The 23080-nt window shown below is 35.8% G+C and overlaps 1 protein-coding gene across 1 annotated transcript in view; it reads right to left on the reverse strand.

Annotated features, from left to right (window-relative positions):
- Positions 1–275: 275 nt before the first annotated feature.
- The window catches only part of SH2D4B (SH2 domain containing 4B), a 67448-nt gene continuing 44643 nt past the window's right edge, over positions 276–23080 (reverse strand). The window contains exons 7-8 of the mRNA XM_052677650.1: positions 5345–5565; positions 276–2597 (exon numbers count right to left, since the gene is read on the reverse strand). Of these exons, the coding sequence (XP_052533610.1) occupies positions 2505–2597; positions 5345–5565 (314 nt within the window). The 3' untranslated portion in view covers positions 276–2504. The remainder of the gene's footprint in view (positions 2598–5344; positions 5566–23080) is intronic.

A 23080-nucleotide genomic window follows, 5' to 3' on the forward strand; every position in this document is an offset into this window, starting at 1 on the left:
TTTATAATGAAAATCCATAACACCTACCTCTTATGACCCAATAATAGCTACTGATAGAAAAACAGATCAGAAAGCGAGGCTTAAAGGTCACTGCAAAAAAGAATAAAACTGCCCATTCTAGACAGTGAAACTGCAGCAGAGGAAAAAATTTAGTACATGGAGATGAACAGCTTCAGAAAACAGCAAATGTAGAGGTACACTGAGCTCAAACTCACCTTACTGCTGAAAGCTCTAAGGCCAGCAGAAAAAAAGGCAACCTTTAAAGAAGAGGCAGCAGTGCCTACTCTTCCTCCAAGGGCAGCAGACTGCCAAAATGCTTCCAAAACTATGGGATAAGCACATTTTCCCCTATTATTTATCAGTGTATATTTTCCCCATTATTCTTTTTTTTTAAATCCGTGCAGAGAGCAACCACACATATCTACCAAGAAGTTCCTGTTCTTAGTTTCTCCTTGCTATGATCTCCCTTTGTTTCTTTCAAAATTTATCTTAAGTCAAGTTGCACTCTATTTCACTGCTGCTGCTGCTTCTGGTTATATATTGTTGAGTTTTTCTTTGCTGATACTCTATGAATTGGCTGGTTGTTTTTCATTGTTTCTGTGAAGCTATGGAAAAAAAAGCAATTCCTTTATTTGAGAATTCTGACATTTATTAGCATAATAAACTTCTCAGATGAAACCGCAGTTTTCCAGACAGCAATTTCATTTGCAGAGGAACTTAAAAGAAATTTATTTTTAAGCCAGGTAAAACGTAGAACGAGAAGTGGATGGAATCAGCAGAAAAATTAACAAAACTAAGGAAACATAGGAAATGTAGTCCAAAGAGAAAATGATGATGCTGTTATGATGTTGACTACATCAGAACAGGACACATAGGATAGAAAGCTATATGCCCAGGCCTTCTTACCCCTAAAATAAATAAGTAAGTAAATAAATAAATAAATAAAGGGAACATGCTGAGAACTTCTTAATTAGAAATGAATTGAACTATTCTCAACAGTCTCTGTGAATGTGAATTCCTTTCTTCCGCATTCTGGCCTCAGGTATGTATGGGTACTTACAAGTACAGATACCTCTGGAAGGTAAGAAAGCAGGTAGTAGATATGGGAACTCCTTAGAGGGTTTAGATAGCTCTTGCTGAACGTTCTATTGAGGGCAGAGGGGAAAGCAGCTTACTTATGGCTTTTACAGTGTCCATATTTGAAATGCACAGTGAATCACCACTGTGCTGACCTCCATGATCTGGAGCACTGTGGTCCCAGATTAGACATACCACACCAGGCTTCTCCTTTAACAGAGACCATAGATTGTACTAGAGGAGTTATTTAAGTCTACATTCAGAATTGCAGAGCTATATACCATTTTGAGGATCCAGACTATGGTGATCTGCAGAGGAGCATACTTTTAAAAAAAATCCAAGACTCCTTGGGTATCTTGGCTCTTTATTTAGTTTCCAAGTCACTTGGTATCTCAGATTATCAGCTGCAGCTAAATAATGTCCTATCTCAGAAAACTCAGTTGCTGTGAAAAGCCCAGATGTCTTATCTGGGAACTGTATGCTAAGAGCAACTCCAGCTAATAAGCATTGCTTATTTACTGCATTTCCTGAATTGATTTGTTATGAGATGTTACAGTACCACTTACAGCTCAGCCAAGAAAGATATCTAGTACTACCAAGGAAGATATCTAGTACTATAGCAAAGTAAAAGTAGGAATCTCCAGCACGTATCTTGTACATCAGAAAAAAACTAAACATGATAAGATCAGTATGAGTTGTGGTTGCTACTACAAATCAAACAGTGGTTACCAGAATAACAAGTTTATTCGAACTGACTGTTTTTTTGTACTGAATTCCTTCCGGGGCAGCTCAACTGCATGTAATTGTAAACAGAATGAGAATGACTGTCCCGATTGTCTCTGCTGCAGTGAACTTTGCCAGTCTGTATTGAAAAGCAGGATACAAAGACTCCAGCTATATCTGGTCATTTGAGCAATCACAAACTGGAAAAGGAGATTTTAAGACTGCATTGCTTGCTTCCGAAAGTGCACAACTGAGTGAAGAGATCATCCATAGAACCTGACAATTTTGCTTTGGAATAAAGAGCTTGATCAGCAATACTGGTGCATTACACAAGGCTCAACGAATAGTTCCCAACCATACTTCAATCTGTTAGAAGTATATGATTTTGCATTTTCAATCTTAAATGTCAGGAAAATTAGGACAGCAACTTAGCTTTCACTACAATTGGCCACAACCTTTTAAAAATTTCTGGAAATAGTTCTCATCTGTAATCTGTCAGTAGCTTTTCATCTTTAAAAAGCTTGCAATATGAATAATCTTGATAAATCACATGTGAACCAGACACATTTGGGGTCTTCTAATGAGGACACTCTTTGGCCACACGACCAGTGGCTTATAAAGTCTGTTAATTACTTTTTGGTGTTTACTTTTGTGGCTATCTATTGTTACTGCAGCTACCCAGAACACATTCCAATGAGTCCTGGTTACTCAAATAAAGGGCTGTAGTCTGGTGGATTCTTCTGCTGTCCGCATGGCTCCAGTAGCAGCTCCCCACCTGAGGATGTGATGATTTCTTCCTAGAAAGGTAAAACAAATCATCATCATTCATATCATTCATATCATTCATATCAAGTATCATTCATAGACTTCTAAGTCTTTCCCTGAATTCTAAGAAAAGCTGATAACATTAAAAATATATCACTTGTTGGTAATCAGCTACAAAGCATACTTGATAAAAATAAGATCAGCTAAGGGATCCTATCAACTATGCATTTTCTTCTTGCTTTATTTGGTATTTATGTCAGTGGTAAATTGTGTAAATTGTGCCAGTATCAAATAGTGGTATCAAATAGCTGATGCACAAAAAATGCTGTGATTTGACTCACCTCTAAGTTGCTATGCTAAGACAAACAGCTATAAATGTCTGTAAAAAGTGTTCTGAATGATTAATTTAACAGACATAGCAGTCCTACTGTGCTACTCCCACAGCCTTTGTGATGCTGGAAACTTTCCCAAGAAGACTGAGCAAGAGTGCAATGCTGAGTGCTCACACACAACAGCGTAACAGCTTTCTGGCTGAGAAGCTGAAGATAGTAATCTTGCTAAGGCAAAAATAATCTTTAAAAATAGCACCTCTTTTCATTAATTAGATACTCGCATGACAAACCTGTAATTCTAGTAATTTATCACTAAGATGAATAATAATAGTAAAGAACTTACTAAAACAGTAGAGAACGTGGTCTTTGCATTACTTCTAGAGTAATAATAATTCATTTTTGTTATTGCATAAGTTGGAGATTTACACATGCATTGTTACTGACTGCAATGGAATAAAATCTGATCCAAGTTTTAGGCCTACATTTTTCAAAAGGCATCCAGTTTCTACTAAAATGCAGTGGAAATTTGGTGCCTGATTTCCTCAGAACACACGCAGAGTCCAAGATGTGGTTCCACCCCAGTCACTCATCAAGCTAAGTTCAGAAAATTTATTACTCAAGTTAACTGCTTTTGAGAAAGTTATGAGAAAGCAAATGCAAGGATTTAGCAATATCATGGTTGTATTACTGCTGCCTGCTGCACAGTACATAGGTGCAAAGAAAATGGAAATTTACATTCTTTCTGCAAGATATTTGTTCTTCCCATTAACAATCAGTGGATTGATTTCTTTGTATTAACTTTTTGTAATTGAAATGAAGCAGTTGTAAATGAATAAGCGCTAATAACTGCAGGACTAGTTATGCCAGCCTTGCTCATTTTGATTGGAAGTGAAAAGGAACCTTCAAGGAATTTTGGCATCTTTTGCATTAGGAAGCTGTACTCTCGGCAAAAACAGTAATGAGGAAGCAGCAATTGCTCCAAATAATATTGCAATAGCTGCAAGAGAAAGGTTTATGATTTGGAGAAATCAAAATTGCATAGCCAGTTACCAAAAGGCTGTAGGGCTCTTGACAATGTATATCACCAGAATAGGCAGGCAGAGAAGCTTCTGAGAAAACCGTATGAGAGAGAGGATAAAGAAGCCTACGGAGCTGGTTGTCAAAGGGAACAATTTTAATGTAGCTGTTACACTAGATATTTAAAAGAGAACTGTGTGGTGACATTAAAGGTGAAGGAGCTACTCTGATAGGCTTAATACAGGGGGAACTAATACCTATTATCAAGAAATATCTAAAAAAATTTAGACAGCGCGAACTAAAATCTATTCAGCTTCTGAGAAGTACTCTACTGCTGTCTGTAAATAGATTTCTAGTACAGCGAAAAGTCATAACAAAACCAGAACAAATAAATTGTTTTCAGTCAACCTGAATGAGTTTGGGATTTTTTGCCCTTGATGACCATCTGTGTTTCTATGAAGAATGTCACGCTATAATTCCTCTTCCTTCATAACATGCAAATTCTGAGAAACTCAGGTTCATTTTGTTAAACCAATCAAATCCAAAAGAATTGATTTACAGTATGCTGTACTGGTAATTACAGTTGTAATTTAAAGATTACAGCTGCAGGTCTGACTGAGGAGAAGTTGCAAACTAAGTGAAATACCAAAGATTCAGAAGGGGAGATTAGAAGAAAAATCATCTCTGCTTAGTGACTGTGAGACTGAATATTGGAAAAATTAAATGCTGTATGAAAGAACAAAAAAAAAATAATAGAATTAGTTTGAAGTTTGGAGAAAGATTTGAAGTGATGAAAACAGCCTATGCTACCAGAAACAGTGCTTCTATTTTGTCTCCTTTTGCTAAACAGGAAACACGAGTTAGAGACAAAGTAATTCAAACCCATCTAAACTCGGCAAAGACCTCAGTTAAGTTACTCTCATAAAGTTGTTTTGGATGATAAGGAACAACTCTTAGCACCTCCCTACAACAGAAAACCTCTATATTCCTTTATTTTCTGCTCCACTGCTCTGCTTTCGCACATTACAGCCCTCACATCAAAGGCTCTAAAAATGCTGAAACTTCATTCAAAGACCTTTTCTGTGGTATTTCCCATGCAATTCTGTAAAGCATAGAGGCTCAAAAAGTGTTAATTCTCTCAACCCTTATTAGTCTGGTTTTAGCCTATGAAAGTATACATTGCATAAGACTGCTTAAAGGAAAACACAAATGAGATGTCTACAGAGAAAGGGTAACAGCTTTCCGATGCACTGCAACAAAAGATACCAACTATAAATGTTAAAGCAAGGCTTACTCTAGAATATATACACACATATATTCCTTTCCTTGCTATCCTTACTTCTCTCTAGTGTGGTTTCAAATTACATGGCTACTCTTTAAATTATTAATCACCTCCACTCAACTATTGATCTCTACCTAGTGAGTGTTACCTTGTGAAAATCAATAAGGTCTGTCAGTGTTGCATGTCGGTTTGGATCTACCCCCAAGAAGCTGTAGAAATCCCCCGAAGCATCAACCAAGAAGTGTTTGAACCCACTTTGTTGGCGATAAGACAATGCGTAGCCCCAGATTTTCTCACTGACTCGCACCAGGAATGTTCCTTCAGATTTATTCATCAGCAGTTCTTCTGCTTCCTGGCGGCTAATAATACCTGGCAAAGAAAAAAGCTGCAGTTAAGATGACAACAGATTGGCAGAACTTAGCAGAACCAATGACACGAGTGCAAAATATAAGTAAAACTAAACTTGCTTAGCTACTAAATATTCAAATGATTGTAGGAGGAGTTACAGCTACGGAGACTACGTAACTGCTATCTGCTTTTGAGAGTTAGCTATAGAAGATGTGATGGTGTTGCATTAGATATGTCTTTAAACTATCTGGTTAAGAATCACTTTTTCCCACCTTACCATACTTTCAGAGGAAGTGCATAAACACAACAGGTACATCAGACACTTGGTTTGTGAGCAAGAGATCAATTATTAGAACTAGCACAATTTGGCGTTGCAATTTGAACCTGAACTATCTCATTGATATTTGTGATTGCATTTGTATGCTTCTGACTTTCAAGTGTTTTAACAGATTCTAAGGAATGAAAACTACGCGAGTGCCTGAAGTGCCTGAAGAAAAAGCATTTTGCTGGGGTTCCCTTGACCCAACAACTTCTTTCAAATGCATACAGATAAACAAAAGCAAAAATAAACTGGCTCTGGGCAGCCTGGCCTAGTGGTTGGCAACCCTGCTTGCAGCAGCGGGGTTCAAACTAGATGAGCTCTGAGGTCCTTTTCAACGCAGGCCATTGTATGATTCCATGATTATATGAAACCAAATCCTGCAGCTATCAGAACTGTTAACAGAGATAAACATATTAGGTTATCTGGTCACAGGCTTGCTCTTCTAGGAAATGCTGTTAGAGAGGAGAACAAGAAACAAAGATTGCAATCCTCTTCTTTTAGGGTTAAGTTCAGAGTAATAACCTCCTTTAATTAATACATGTGTAGCCATGAACTAGGGTACACAAATAAGTGGATATTGGATATGTTAATCATAGTTGAGCTAGTGTTTATGGCTCATAATGAACAATGAGTTACGCACCTTGCTTTAGAACAAGAGAGGACAAAATTTTGTGAGGCTTCTTGCAGTACATACCTGTCATTCTGTGGTTTTATGCTATTTTTCCTCCTGAGTCAACCTAACTTTCTAGAAAACGTGTCAGGGAAAAAACTCTCAACATCCTGGTCACTAACTACTTGCTTTTTACATTCCCCCTCCCTGAATTCATTCCTTTGCTGTACGACAAACCTATTTCTCAGGAATTAAGAAGGATTACAAATTCAGATTAGTAAACAAAGGAGAAAGTTTAACAACAGCAGAGCTTTCAACTTTCCCATTTTATTCTTCTGTGCTGGATACATCCTCATCACTTCTTTCCTTTCTGGTCCTAGGATATAGCACTCATGTTGCTGGTACTTTTGCTGGCAAACAGGGTACAACAGATAAACCCTGAAGTACAACGCAAAAGGTGTGATCTGAAACATATCTCACTGTCCACATAGAGAGTTCGGTTCCAATTTGTCTGATAGGCCTAGAGGACAATAAGCTCATGTCTCATAATTATCTGTAAAATACCAGATGCTCACTTTAATCAAGAACAGATGTTGAGTTAGGCCATCCTGGATGCAAGAAAGGCATAAATGTCAATAAATAATATATATACATGTTCCAAAGTTAATCTCTGTGAAGCTAAATACATAAATATTACAATACATATTATATTTAAAGGAACTGGTTGTCATTATATAACCCTGCACACGTCCCAGTGAACATTCCATGGAGTTCAAGTGCTGAAAACCACACTGTTTTTTAGTGCATTAATAAGCATATCCCAGGAACTGACAGTCAGTACAAAGCAGAGCCTACCTCAAAGACCAAACCATGGGATGCTCTAATTAAGCCCATGCAGAAAATGATCACTCTGGGAGGTGTGGGAAGGGACTGACGAGATTTCGATTCTAATAGCAAGTAATGTTAAGAAAGTTAAGAAAGACAGGAAAGTTCTTTCTCATTCCATTTTTGTCTACCTTAAGGCAATGATTTTCTTTTACAGTTTTACTTGCTGCAATGTTGACAATGATGACAAAGGCTCAGACCCAGAGGGACTCAGAGATCCCTAATGAAATATCATCGGACTGAGGACAAAAATATGCATACACGCTCTGCTGAATAAGGTACAAATCTTTACACCTGCCACACAAAATAAGCAGTAAACATGCAAACATACACACTTGTTTAGAAACAGCATGCAACTGCTCCGTTATCAGTGTCAATTGCTACACTTTGCAATACTAAAAACGGAGTTACTTGGAGAAATCCAAGATGAATCATTAAAAGTAACTCTCAAACTCTGCTCAGATGAAAAGACAGTAGAAGTATGAATCCATACAATACAGCATATTATGCAGAGCCATATACCAGGTGACACACACCAAGAAATCCAATTCTTCGTTAAGGCAAACATCCAGCCTTTAAACTAACTGAATTTGAATGCACTAAGAAAGATTTCTATTAATATTACAATGCCTACTTCCACGAAAAATCCTTCCTAGAAACAAATTTAGATAAACCATAATGAGTTCACAGCACTCAATGGCGCAGGAAAGAACCATCAGCTCCATCAGCAACAAATAGCACATTAGCTCCAATAACCAATGTTTATACAGTAATTCTAGGTTAAAAACACACTGCTAACTTTGGGGATAGGAAGTGGGTGATGTTACAATTACCCCTATCTAAGCCTAACCAGGATCTGAATGATTACACAGCTCTGGTGAGGAATGAGTTGGCCTAGGCAATTCGGCAGCTACAAAAAATTGTATAAAATCAAAAAATTAAATCAAAACAAAAAATGGCTTGCATTATATAGTGAACAGAAGTCTCAGGATACTATCAGGTATATAAAATCACATTCTTTTAGCATCAGTTAGTTTAATACTAAAGAATCTGCTGACCTGCTGTCAGATCCCACCAGTAGAGCTAAAACATTGCAGGCTTCCACATGATGTTATCTTCCTTGCCAGAGTGTATTTTTGGTCTGGGCACTTTTTGTCATTGAGTTGGTGAGAAAAGCTACATTGCTCACAGCCAAATTCTTTTTGCTTAATTCTCTTTTCTACTAAAGATAGTGCAATAAACTGTCAGCCAGATACTTTCCTCTCTTTTTCTCCTGACTCTCAAATAGTGCAGTTTCTTCCCCACACCCTTCTCTCTCTAATCTTCCAATTACTTTATTGTTCTATGGGTCAATTGTACATTGGGTGGTGATCACAGCACTGAAAGTCTTCCTTCACCCCTTCAAAAATATTATACTATTCTCAGGACAAGTAGCAAAAGAGTGGCACTGCACACTCCTGGAGTGGCTTAGAGAAATTAACAACATCTGTGAAACCCTTATGAACATTTAACATAGCTTGAACTGAAGTCAAGAAACTTTGGTTTCCCAAGGCTCTGGTAAGAGGATTAGAATCACCAATGCTCTTCTTTGTGCTAGTTAGGATATTAAACGGTCTCTGGAAAAGGAAATCACTGGTGATTTGAAAGGGATTTTTTTCTTTCTAATCCTTGCCAGTCTCTTAAAAAAAAAAAAAAAAAAAAATTGTTGGTGTACTTCAAACTTTTGTAAATAACATTAAAAGAGTTACATTTATGTATGACAGCTGAATATTTGGCCCAAAGTAGCAAAATCAGTACTCTATGCATGAGTTTCTAAAATAGACAGCAAAAAAAATTATTCACAAACATCAGTATCAGCATTTTAACTTTGGGTGCCCCAACACGTACCAGTGTGTTTGAATAGAAGTTGCTACCCCACTGAAACTCATTTCAGTGCTGCCTTATATGTTCCCTCTGTCATTTCAAATAATTTATCTCAGAGAATATGTGCTACGTACTGTCTACAGCAAACTGCAGAAGAGCAATAGAGTTTTGACTGGGAGAGGATCAAAGGTGTAACTCCTCTTGAAAACATAAATCCTAGCATCTGGCTTGATTTTAGTCCCTCTTACATACAATGCATGCACCCATCATATTATACAAATCTACATGCCCACTTAAAACATTCTAATTGCAATGCTGTAGAACAGGCATTTTAATTTTTTGAAGGACAGATTTTTCAAATCATAGAACAGAAACTTATTAATCATCAACTGATCTGTTCCCAATTACTGGCTTTCTTTTTATATATAGATCACATCACGACCATTTGTAGATGATATGCAAATCTTAACAATTCTGTTGTAAACATTATATATGTATATATATATATATATATGTATATGTATATATATATATATATATATATATATAATGCCACCAATCATCCAGAAAAGGAAAAAGAACATCCTGTTATTTAGAGCATAATAAGATCATACTACAACTGCAGATTCCATTATGAGTTCAGTGGGCACAGCCGAGAAGTTCTGGCGCTGCCTTCAGGTTTGCACTACACTCATTAACAAGAAAATACTATTCTGAAATATTATGCAGTGATACTTCAGCTTCCCACTCTTCTCTCAGCAATATCCTACACACATCTTTGATTGAAACTCAGGAGAAGTATATAAACGTTTGTTAAGACAATGCCGTAACAAGAATGAACCCAAACTAAAAAAGCTGATAAAATTTGTCAAGAAGGCAAGAAAATCTACTAGTCTAAAATTATTTTTTGATGATTCAATTAAAGTCATGTCCATTGACTGTGAACATGTCCACGTGATCTTGCAGTGACCTAACACATTGGTAACTCCAAAACTAATGTCTCCTCTTTATTTCTATGGAAACTACAGCAGAAACAAAGAGAATGATGACACTATTTGAGAGAGCAAATTCAGAGCTACAAAACACAATTTTCAAGCTAGTCACCACCATTAGCTGTGTGTTTTCAGAATTGATGAGCAAAAGCCTGCATGCCAGTCATAATAATCTGTACTGCCATCCGTCACAAGGCTTCTCTCACACATCACTGTTTGCACTATTGAAACACCTCACTGTGCTGAAATCTGTTGTTTGGTCTTAATAAATTTTCAGCAAGAATTGATGAATGTCAGTGGGTGCCATTATATCTTTATGGAGGAATTTAATTTGCTTCATACAGACTTCCACATGCTGGCATTGTGGGCCAACACAATAGGAGACATTACTTTTGAGATTGCCCTGCTACCATGTGTAATATAAATGTCAGTACAGAAACATAACTTGCCCCTAATGATCAAGACATCTTTAACACACTCATATGCACTGATTTAAATCAGAGGTTGACTGAGATTAGAGGGACAAAAGTTATAAACAGCCCAGAAATGCTCACCTCCCCCCTTGCAACAGAAACTATGCATTTACCTGATGCATTCTCGCTTTACATTGACTTTTTCCTCAGTTTGAATTCACTTCAGTGCGAAAGGTTTTTTTGTGTTGCAAAAGCAACACAAATGCAAGCTTAAGTAAATAATTGTGAGAGCATTCATGCCAAAAGTGCTTTCATTACCATTATGAAAAGAATTCTATTTCATGAAAAAATTGATTTGTTGAACAATCATGAGCATTTGCAGATAATAATAATAACATAATAGGAAAGAGACTTATCCTGTTTATGCAACTTAAGACATATAACTGGGGAAGTGTGTGATCTATTTCTACAGTCAAAATTAGGAAGGAAGATCCAAAACACAGACAAGCCAATGCTATTATTTCCTTTGTCTTCGGCAGAATTAGATCAAAACTCACACGAACTTAAATATTACTTGGCTACCATCGCATGAATAATTTACATGCTAAAGTTCATATGGACACAGCACTTTGAGAAAGTATATATGACAAATGAGCAAACACAAAGAAATATAAGAAGTTAGCAGAATAATATAAAGGACTGTGGTTGTTCAATTACACGGGCAGGTCTAAACTGTACTTTGAGAGAGAATAATTGAATTAGAAAAGAATTTTCTAAGCTAATCTTCCCTTTTCTGGAACTGAATAAGTCAGCTGGACAGACACAACATTTGGAATAAAAAAGTTATTAATTGAAAAAGTTGTGATTTGAGGAAATTTCTACAGCTTTTTCTGCCTACGTGATCCCAAAGATAAAAACATATAGTTGGATGTAAATAGCCAACCTACTCAGAATTTTATGACTAAAGGCAATTACTTTTGAAAGAAATCATGAGAAAAGTGAGCTAAAATTGCAAACAGATCCTACTGCATCTGGGATGGTTTTAGATGAGCCTACATGGGTTTGTTTGTTCCTAATGTTTACTGAAATAGCAGGGTGGATAAAAATCAAAATACAAGTTTGAAAGGTACTTCTATAAAAAAAAAAAAACAAAACAGAATTCTCACCTCTTATACTTCTTATAAATATATCTATCAGCAATATCTTGCTTTTATATTAGCCCCACATGGTTTAACGTCTTGTAAATAGCCCACAGATCCATCATAGAAAGCTGTTTTCAAAGATAGACTCATTCAAATTTTGAATACAAGAAGAAGAAACTTTGTCACAAATGCTTACAGACCACAAGTGTGAAGAAAATACAGAGGAAAAAAAAGTGGAAGATCAATATTGACACATATCTAGTAGAGGTGAATTTGTATTTCTTTATTTGAAATTATTACATACACAGCTCACCTAAAGAATTTCAATAGATGCATTCCATATTAATTTGAGAGTCCCAGATTATTTTAGAAAGCACTTGTGACAGGTAATTGCTATGATCCACAAAGAGATGTAAAGGTGTCCTTCTAACGAGCAAGGTACGACAAAAGCTAAAAAAAAGCGTGAAATCTGTTTATTGTGAATATTCAAAGGAAAAAAAAACAAAAAAAAATATACCCATTCATCTCATAAAACTAAAAATTATAAAGCAAATAACTGTTTCAAATTGCATTATTTAACATGGAGAATACCATAAACAACAACAACAACAACACTCTTGTGTTTTAAAATGTAACAATAAAAGGAAAACATTCAGTACCTGAGCTAAGAGTATGTATTAAAAAGTAGTACAAAATCATAAAGTGAACCGTGATTGTACCAGTGTAAAAGCACTTAAATCTGTTCCTGCAGTAACGACACCACAAAACGCAGGGATTTTAAAAGGACATAAAGGCTGTAGCAACGTCACCTCCTTCCTGATAGTGGTAGGATAAGTTCAGTATGTGTACTCTGCACGTACACAGAGCAAAAAAAGATCATCTACAACTGAAACCGTTACAAACCTCACTTTTTCTTTTTTTTTAATTTTTTAATTTTTTTTTTTATTTTGAGCCTATGTTGAACCAGCGCTACAAGTTCTTCAGAAAAATCTCTTGCTCCTTCTGCATAAGAATTCCAACCGAGTAGAGCGGTCTGACAGGCAGTGGTAGCATACCAGCAGTAGTATATAAACCACTGTAAGGAAGAACAAGAACAGCTAGTAAGGATAGTATGTCATGAAACTAACTGAAGAGGAGGGTCATGGATTCTGGAGACCACAACAAATGAAGATATGCACAAGTAACAAACAGTAGCTAAGAAGAAAACTGAAGCTGGGGAAATAAGGACTAGAATATAACTCGCTTTTTTCTTCTTTGTACTCTTAATAAATATTACCTAATAAGGTGGAACAGAAAAGGCTTAAAATAATTGTTCAAATGCATGACAGTAGCTACTAGCCCTGGTCTAGGAAAAAGTCAAACATACAAATCATTCAGTCACTCAGAAGTACAAAAAGAATAAAAGCAGGAAAGGTGAAGTGATTGCTTCCCTCAGTGCAAGAACTGAAGTTATAGTTCATGCTCTTAAGAAAAGCAGCCTCTATATCACTCAAAGCAAGTTTCCTCACGTAGCAGTTTTCGATTCACTCCCACGGGTGCAATTCTCTGTGTGAACTCTGAAGTTAACTGAACACATTACTGGTGTTCGTTGGGAAGGGCACAATTCATCAAAAAAACTATGAAGTCTAGAATGAGTTCTTTATGTTATCCTTGAGACTACCAATGTCACATGGAGTTTAAAGAACTTTGTTACCAGTTACAGTGGCTTATGGTCTGATCTGTAGCTGAAATAGTATAGAACATACGTCACTCAAGAAGTAATACCTCCTATTTATTTCCATAAAAACTACAGAAGCTAAAAAGAGCATGTTAACACTATTTGATAAAATGTTGCCTGAAAAACACTGGTTTTTAACACAGTCACCACCATTATCTATGTATTTTCAGCAGCAACAAACAACAGCCTTCATGCCACGCTCTTAAAAATCTGTGCCAGTAGAGGTGACCCACTGTTGTTGCCACCACTTCTGAAACACACCACCCACTGCCTCACTGCACTCACATCCACAATTTGGTCCACATAAATGTGAGCAAGCATCAGTGAATGTCAGTGGGTGATATTTATTCTACAGTGAGGAATTCAATGTCACACCTTTGCTCCAGATACATTTCCATGTCAGACACCACTCTGATAGAGCGCCCCTTGGCTGCCGTCTGTCACCTGGCAACCAAAATTAAAAGAATATTGGCAAGAAGGTTCAACCTCTACCGCCATACTACCAACATCCACCTCCGATGTTGTAGACCAATATCATAAAATGGGAGGGATTATTCTCAGAGTAGACCTTGTAGGTCAAATCTCTGGCATTTACAGCAGAATTAACATACACCATTTAGTATACGCACAAGTATTTTCAGCAGTGGGATCTTGCTGTGTACCAACTAACTAAAAGGTTTAATTTCCTTTTTCCCTTTTAAAGCAAATCTGTTTTTTTAAATATGGTACAAAAAACAAACAGTGAAAGAAGAAATCAATAGTATTGTGTGAGAAAAGCTATGGCTGAGACATAACAATAGCTCTATCTCTGCTGTTTCAGAATAGAAGCAATAAAGACAAAAAAGCAAAGCAAAGGAGTAAATCAAAGCCTGCTGGTAATAGAAACAAAGCTGCTGAAACCATTCACCATCTGCTGTTAATGGAGAATAAACTCACATGGGACTAGACCTTCAAAAGAGTTCTACTCCCATTTAGGCATCAAAATAAATGCCCAGGTTTTAAATAATAATAGAGAAAATAAAATGCCACACACCATCATATTAACAGTTGAGGTTTTTGCTTGTTTGTGTTTGTTTTCCAAAATCTGACAAGTGTCACAAGAACCCAAAAAGTCCAGGATTGCAGCACTCCTATGAAATGCTCTTCCTACTTACAGGGATGATAATGCTGATATTATTGTTTTTCTTCACACTGGTAATCTGATTTAAGTCCCAGTAAATAGTACAGTGGCCACAACAGTTATGAAACAAGGGTCCCTAGGTCTTTGTGCTGATAAGAAAGAAAGACTGACAATAGGTCACATAAAGCAAAACATAAAATACAGGTTTAATTGAAATTAAAACCTTCCTGTATGTTAAGAAGAAAAATGGGAAGGAAAGCCAGGATGTACTTAGGAAGCAACTGATTGAATGTAAGTTTGAAGTACACTGGACATTTCACAGACAGTTTTCTGGTACTCAGCTGTCAGGAAAGAGCCAGACTTCTCTGAGTTACAGAGGCAAAGTGAACAAACATTGGTTAGGAAGCCTCTGCAGACACCTTTTTTATTCCAGATTCACCACCTTTTATACTGTGCAAGCTCAGCAGCAATGTATCAAGTAGCATGCCTGAAATAGAGATTAATCTGCACTATGGAAAAGTAAGCAGGAGTTCACTACCCATTCTTCTTGATTGTTCTTCTTTTTAACCATCCTGGTAGATGGAAGATACAAACAGCACTGGGAAACAACACTTCAGTGAATTTCAGCTACCTCCCCTGTAAGCCTTGCTCAGCATGGACAGCATGTTCTGGGCTACAAACAGAGACATATAGAAAATGAAGGCTCAGAGGAATAATGTGCTTCTGATGGCTTGAGATCCCTTCAGGCAAGGATGAGGAATATTAATGACACACTATGCTTTTGAACAAGCTCTCCTTGAAGACGTAAGGTGAACAGAACTACCCTTTGCCTCTACTTACAGGAGAAATTCACCAAGACAAAGTGTCATAGGAATAAATACACACTACTGATGTTTTGTTTTGTTTTATAGTACAGATTCATCTCTCTGTTCTATCAGGATCAGCTCATAAAAGAAGGAAAGCTCAGATCTCAGAAGCTTCCTTAATTCTCTGAAGTAAAGATTCCTTAAAGCAATTAAAAAGCTACTAAAATTCAGAAAGAAATGATTGCCTTCCACTCCCAGGGATCTCTGAAAATTCTATCTAAATGAGTAATACAATTATAATGGGTATTTTCCTTCAGATCTACAGAAAATCAGATGCGCTACATTCATTGTCGCCAGTGTGGCTCAGAGTTAATTCCCTATGCACTTTGCTGAAAACATACTCATTAATTGTCTCCTTTAAAGTTCGTTCTACATCCAGACTATCAAATACTGTAAAAAGCCTTTTATACTCACTGTCAAAATATTTACACCGCATTCACTAACAAGCAGTGCAGCACATAAAAGATAGGCGTTTGCATTACTTGCCTGAATACACCACTGGTATAATAGAGCTATAAATTTGTCTTTTAATGTCTCCTCAAAGCACAGTGCTGGTTTCTTTCTTTCCTTACTTTCAGATCAGCATATAGAATGCATTAGCCAGAAGGAAAACAGATTTCAAACTCTTCTTTGTACATTATTGTTGCCTATCATAAAAGAAAAGATTGTACAATAAAGGGATTTAATCTTTTGTGTTTCTAATTTTACCTCATCTGTATGTATACATTTGAACTTTTCTTTAGGGATGGGCTGTCCTGCATTAAACCTCTGCTATTATCCCTTAGTTTTTCTCATCTATACAGTTTTTGAAAAGTAGGTCATACAAAAATTGGAGCAATTTACCTTTATATTCTCAATGTCTTCTTCAACCATATTCCATGAGTGTAATTTACCTACTTAGTATCAATAACTTAATAAAAAAATAGAGGCAAGAATATTTTATGTCATAATGCTCACACTGACTTAAATTGGAAGCTTCTACGTTCTGGTAAAGTCAAGGTAAGACTGATACCAGGGAATGCCCTTCATAAACAATGCAAATATTCTTCATAATTGTGTTTTTCTCTTTTCTGTTGGGATGAAAACAGAAAATAAAAGTTTTATAAAAGTTTTTTGAAAGTTAAAAAAAAAAAAAAAAAAAAAAAAAGCAAACAAAAGGAAAAAAAAACCACATCCGTCCTGTACAAGCAACCTAGACACCACTGTACTTAGTTAACATTTTTAAAAAATGCACAGGTCACTCTGAAAGTAACTTTTTACATGACTAAATAGTAACAGGACAGGGCAACTAATGGATGGGAGATTTAGAATACATTCCAGGGTGAAATTTTTCACAGGGAGGGAGGTGATATGATCAAACACTCTGCTCAGCGAGGCTGCACATGTCCCATCCCTAGAGGTTTTCAAGATCAGGTTGGATGGTGCCCAGTGGATACTGTTCTAGCAGGTGGCAACCATGCCCATCGCATGGGGCTTTTAACTAAAGGATCTTTGAGGTCCCTTCTAACCCAAACAACTCCATGATTCTATGATTCTATAATTCAAGGACTGTCAGACTAGCCTTTATAGCATGGAAATAAGCATATTCATGGAGAAGTCTGAAGATAAGAAACAAGCAGTCTTTGAAAGAATATCAATATGCTAATCCAAATAGGGAATTTTATTACAAACATTACTCCTGTAGGATACACTCACCTCTTTATCATATAAATGGAAGTGTATTTTTATTCCTGTTCAGTGTGAAAAAACCCACTAAACAAACTATCAATAAACTTTTGTGATAGAGGTATGATGTGACTACTGCAAAGTAGACGCTAAAACCTTACTGTACCTCTTGAAATACGAGCATTTGTAAAAACAGTAAAGCACTCACAGGAATAGCTCACTTGAGCAGCCTGACTAGGCTAGAAACTATAGGATGGTGTAGTGCACACACAAAAAAAATATCTGAAGGAAAGAAGCTGATTTAAGCTTTGATCCTGGCCGAGTAATAGAAGAGAAATAGCTCTGCTCTAGTACAACAGTACTGATAAAGTGTTGCGCACGAACACTGAAACAGTTGGCACTTTCTTAGAAAGCTGGACAAAACTCACCATACTTTCTCCAGGTAGGCAAAATAGTTGCATTCGTTTGGTCCTGATCACACAAATAACAGAGGAAAAAGAAAAAGAAATTTTAGCTTGTGGGCATCATTCGCGAGCCATTCTTCTTAACCAGATCAGTTACTCATCTTGTAATCTCCCATTTAAATCCTCATACTTTGATTTACTGAATTTGAATTTCTGAATTCAAAAAGGATAGAGAAAATCTTCCAATATGCAAATGAAATCTACATCAAGGGAAAAGATAAGAAAGCTGGTCTGCAAAAGGAGAGGATAAGAGATCAAAAGCCCTCCAAGGATCTGCTTATGTTCTCATAACTCCAGCCATCATAAATCCTTGCCCCTCCTGACTACTTCTGAGGGCAGCACAGACACAAGAAAATATAGAAGATCAAGCTTTTGTCAAGCCAATTACACAAATGAACTTCTTGATGAGACTCTTTTGATCAAGTTTTCTGTAAAAAGACAAAGTTGAAGAATTAATTTTAAAAATAGTCTCTTTTTACACAGCTCCTTCCTGGCTTCATACAACCAATTTTGAAGCAACATTGTCAGATTATACTCCAGAGGTAGAAAATAAACAAGAGTGGTGCACAGAATATTGCTACTATTAAATAGCCTTGGCCAGGATGACATCCACACAGAGATGTTTACAATAAGATAATTAAGCTGGGAGGTATGGTTCTGAACACGTACAACATATAGTGAAGTATGTGAGGCTGGGGGAAATTATTCTTTGGATAAAAAGTTCATTTTAAAAACAACTCAGAAAAAGTAATATAAAAAGTGGAAACCATTTGCAAGTCAAAATTATCCATTACAGGAAATTTTGAAAGTTGAAAGCATTAGAATCAGAATTTTGTGCAAGTTCTCTTATGTGGCACTAAGCTGCAGTTGGAACCTAGAACTCAAGGCATCTGCTCTCTTAGTATGTGTATATTACTACTTTCTGTAAGTGGAAGACAACAAGTCTGAACAATTGCAAACAAAATGTTTGCAAATGAGAACAGACTTACTACTGGAGAAACCAGATTTTAGTTTAAGATCTTTGTTCAGAGCAAGACTTCAACAACAGACAAAAAATGAATGGGCATCTCATCACCTGGCAGATGGGGAAATTCATTGGTTTTACCCCAGCAAAATTTGCTGTAAATCATTAATGTCAGGAAAAAGAAATAGTCAAATTGATGATCCATAAATATATTGGAGCTAGTTAGTACGAATATTCCAGTTTCATAATATTTTTAAATATTATTGCATTTTTTTTCAACTTTTAAATCTATAAATTAATTGAAATTTCAAAGCAAAGGTTTTCTGTTCAGAAGGAATGGCTTTTGTATAAAAACTGACAACATTATTTCTAATACTTCTATGGTATTTCCAAGTCAAAAGATTCACCACAAAATAAAAGCCACTAACAACTTCTAATTAACAGTTCTCATTTCAACGATTATTTCCAAATTTCAAGTGTTCCACAAGAAAACCTGCAAATAAATCTAACCCAGAAAAGAGACTTTATTAATTTTGACACAAGTAAGCTTTAATCATTTAAATATGCAGACATATTGACTACAGTAGATCTTAATGTAGATCTACTGTAGGTAGATGAAAGAGCAAGATAAAAGCAGAGGGGGGCATAGGATTTATGAGTTGTTCATGGCAAGTACTGAAGTTCCTAACTAACTTAAGTGAACAATGCCCCTGCAGAAAGTTGTTTTAGAATTTATGTCCTAATAAGCCATAGTGAGAGATTCTTAAATGGATAAATTGCTTCTGAGAATGGTTCTTCTTTATATCCCTAAATTTTATATTTCCAAGAACCAACACTGCTACTTTTGCGCTCAAAGCCATAATAATTGTTATGTTTAAAACGTTTCTAATATATCATATCCACAGGCAAGAAAACACTACTCCAAAAGCTGTCCAAGTGCATTTGGTAACTCTATTATACATTTTTGCTTTTACTGACATATTCATGCACTGTCACTTCTAAAAGTGCTTGACAGTTTGGTTCAATCACTTGTTAAAGTGGCACAAACCAAATTAAACCCTGTCCTCTTTCTGAAGCACAAGAAGAACAATTAGGATTCAGATTCAATACAAGTATTATTGGATGACCGCATCATGTAAATGGCATTTCTGTACAACATAGTACAGAGACGGAAGAAACAAACTAAACAAATAATAATATCAATTAAATTTCAATTGTTATGTTTTGAAATCTACCTATACCACAGAATTACTTACAGCTGGCTAAAAATATTTTATACCTATATGCAAACACAGACATGCAAGTGGCTTGCACTTTTCTGGATAACACTCCATCAGAATATTTAGGCTTTTAAATTTTGGTTAAATGGAGCTTCTCCTCTTCATTTGGATGACATATGTACCTAACCAATAAGAAGAATGCTTGTTAACGTCAATGTTTAGCATCATGGGACAGAAACAGTGCTTGTGCTGCTTCTACACAAGTTGCTGCTCAGAAGTTTTTACTAAGAAGAAATAGATGTTGAGTCCCAATGTGGCAATAGAGAAGAAGGAAAAAAAGGGTTTAAGAGAAAGAGTAACATGAACAAAGCCTTCCCTGCACTGAGCATAAATCCAGTACATCCTAAATCTATCTTATTTAGGGGATTAAGTGCTTTACAAAAGAGTCATTTCTTAATATGTTCAGAGCAATACATAAAGTAAACCACCAAAGATGGGCTTCATTTCATTTCTCCTTTTCAGATGTGAAGACAACTGTTAACCTGAAATATCTGGATCCCTTTGTTAACAGTGTTTTATCATCTCAGTAAAGGTAACATCTTGTCCTCATTATGCTTTGCGTGAAGCTGTCAGAAAATATCTCGAGAGTAATTAAGTTGCATAGTACAATCTCTGTCATTTAATTTTACTGCTTTAGTTTTTTTCAGATTACTTCTCTCTATTTTGGCATGAATTGGATTTTATCAGCTTCCCTAATCTCACTTCACTCAACTATAAACGTACATTTAACAAGAAATTCTTCTAAAAAAAAAAAAAAAAAAAACAGTGCCAGAAGAAACACTTATATTTGCAAATTAACAAGTGTTTCATCTGAACAAGAAACACGAGTCAAAGACAGAACATCTATCTAGAAGGATAAACTGCACAGTCCTTTAAAAAAGCACACATTTTCCAAAATAAGCATTACTGACTGGATTCTGGAATACTTCACATAGCGTATAATTTCATAAGTGTTTGTTAAAAGATTAAGAAATATGTATAGAGTATAAAAGGAAGAAGTCTGGATGAGCTTTAGATTAGGAAACATGATTGATATTTCTATGGGCCCAAGTAATTTGTTTCTATTTTGTATCTGTAGAAATAATATTTACAAATACTTAGTGGTAGTGCTTCACAGAATGGCAATTAATTTGTAGTCCTACCTAAAGCAAACATGAAGCTTCACAGTCACTACTATGAAACAGAACAGTAAGATTTCAACATAAGTAAGGAATACTAGATATAGAAAATGTGCTAATGAGTTAAATGAAAAGCAAATCTATCTGTAAATAGGCAAGCTTCAACATTTTCTGTAAAAAAACATCCTGAGTGGTGTAATATAAAGTGTGCAGATGTATGGAAAGTGGTTTTTTTTTTAAATTTTACCAGTTAACTATGGAGAGGTGACAACCAGGTTGATTGTATTCAGAGCCTTCTTACAGAGTCTTCCCGGTATACTGCTACATTAACTGGCTTTATTTTATGCAGATATTGATCTGTCATTCAGCACAATGAGGATGCATTATGAATACGATTTCATTAATTTAACAGTCTCACTGTAAGAGCATTTGCCCAATGAATAGACACTGAAATGTCTAGAAGTTAATTGAGTAACATGGTAGTAAACAGAATATCACGTTACAGCCTTGAACAAACTTCTAATTTACTAGAGCTGCTAATATTTTCCACTGGCCTTTTACACTGATACCAATTTGTATTGATATACCTATGTCATTTTAATTTTAATTTGCTTTTTATCTGAGTCTATGAAAGTTTAGATTCTTCACTGCATCCAACAAGAGTCATTAAAGTTCCAGTTTGACCTATAAACAAGAGCTGACTTTTTCATTCTGAGTCTGTCATACAGCAGCCCTGGGAAGTCAGCCAGGGCTCAATCAGGTAGGGTCCAGAAAGGCATTGTCAACAAGCTGCAGAAATATCCAGCTTCTCCCTTCCCATGGTAAGTTTCCTTGCACCTTACAACATAGGTTGACAGTTGCTGTATGAACCTAGCATGAAACAACTAACTTCAAAAAGAACCTAGAGAGAGTAGTGCTACAAATTTGGCCCCCCGTTTGTAGCCAAACACACTAACACAAACACACTGAAGATGTTATCAGTTGTAATGACAATTATACAGTTCAATTTTCTCTGAGATCACCAAAACTACTTAACAATATCAGGTAAATAAAAACTTCCCAGAGCTTCTAGTGATAATGTTATTCATTGTGAATTAGACACAGAAGAAAGGCAGTTGAACATACAAAGGCATCTGGCTGTTGACAAAAATACATCCACCACTAAAAAATAATCACTCAAGCCATCTACTTTTCTATAACGAAATGAACAGATCCAAAAAATAGGAAAATTTAAGGATTTTTTTTTTTTTATATGTGTACAAATAGCCACGTGCCTATCACATCATATTTACTACCAAACAAATATGTCAATGATGGTCTTCAAAAACACATTTCACAATGTACATAGAACATTTCATAGATGTTGAAGAAGCTGTTAAGACTTTTTTTTGAAATCTCAATGACAACTGTAACAGCAAACCACAATAACAGAAGAGCTCACTCAATATAAGGAGAAAAAGTCACAGATAACATGCAGACCTAAAAATGAGATTTTACAATATATCTTATAGCAGGAAACTAAGCAGAAAATATACTGAGTTCTTCACTTTCAAAGCTTTTTCACTGGTGAAAGAAAATGTTTTTGCCTGAGAGTATATTGAATATATACAAGGTTTAAGAATCCGTATTATTTTTTTTTTTAGTAGTCAAATCTGAAGTCTATTTACATTTGTTCTCACGATCACATTACTGGACTTAGAAGGGATCTTTCTACATGTTTTTTTTTTTTTGTTAGTTTTTAACTAAGCAGTCATTAAAAATTAGTATTTGATTTGATCTCAAAGCTTACTCCGAAAACAACAGCATGGTTAAGAATGAAAACAGAAGCAAGTTCTGTCCCACGGTTAATTAATTCTCTGATATCTTGCACAGAAACATCTGTAAATATTTGCATCTCACTACAAATCCAAAACATTTTTTCCATCAAGCACAGTGGAATGGATTTACAAAAATCCATGTGCTCCCCAGAAATACAACAGTGACAGCATTAATAGCAATGGCAGAATCTTCCGTGGAATTCTATATAATTTAATCTTTCATATAATGGATTAAGGTCTATTATGTGTTATACTACAGGTACTCATCCTGGATGCGGAAGTAAGTTACAATACAGTG

This window comes from Tympanuchus pallidicinctus, unplaced genomic scaffold (assembly GCF_026119805.1).
Source record: "Tympanuchus pallidicinctus isolate F22 unplaced genomic scaffold, pur_lepc_1.0 scaffold16, whole genome shotgun sequence".
In the NCBI taxonomy this organism is placed as follows: domain Eukaryota; kingdom Metazoa; phylum Chordata; class Aves; order Galliformes; family Phasianidae; genus Tympanuchus; species Tympanuchus pallidicinctus.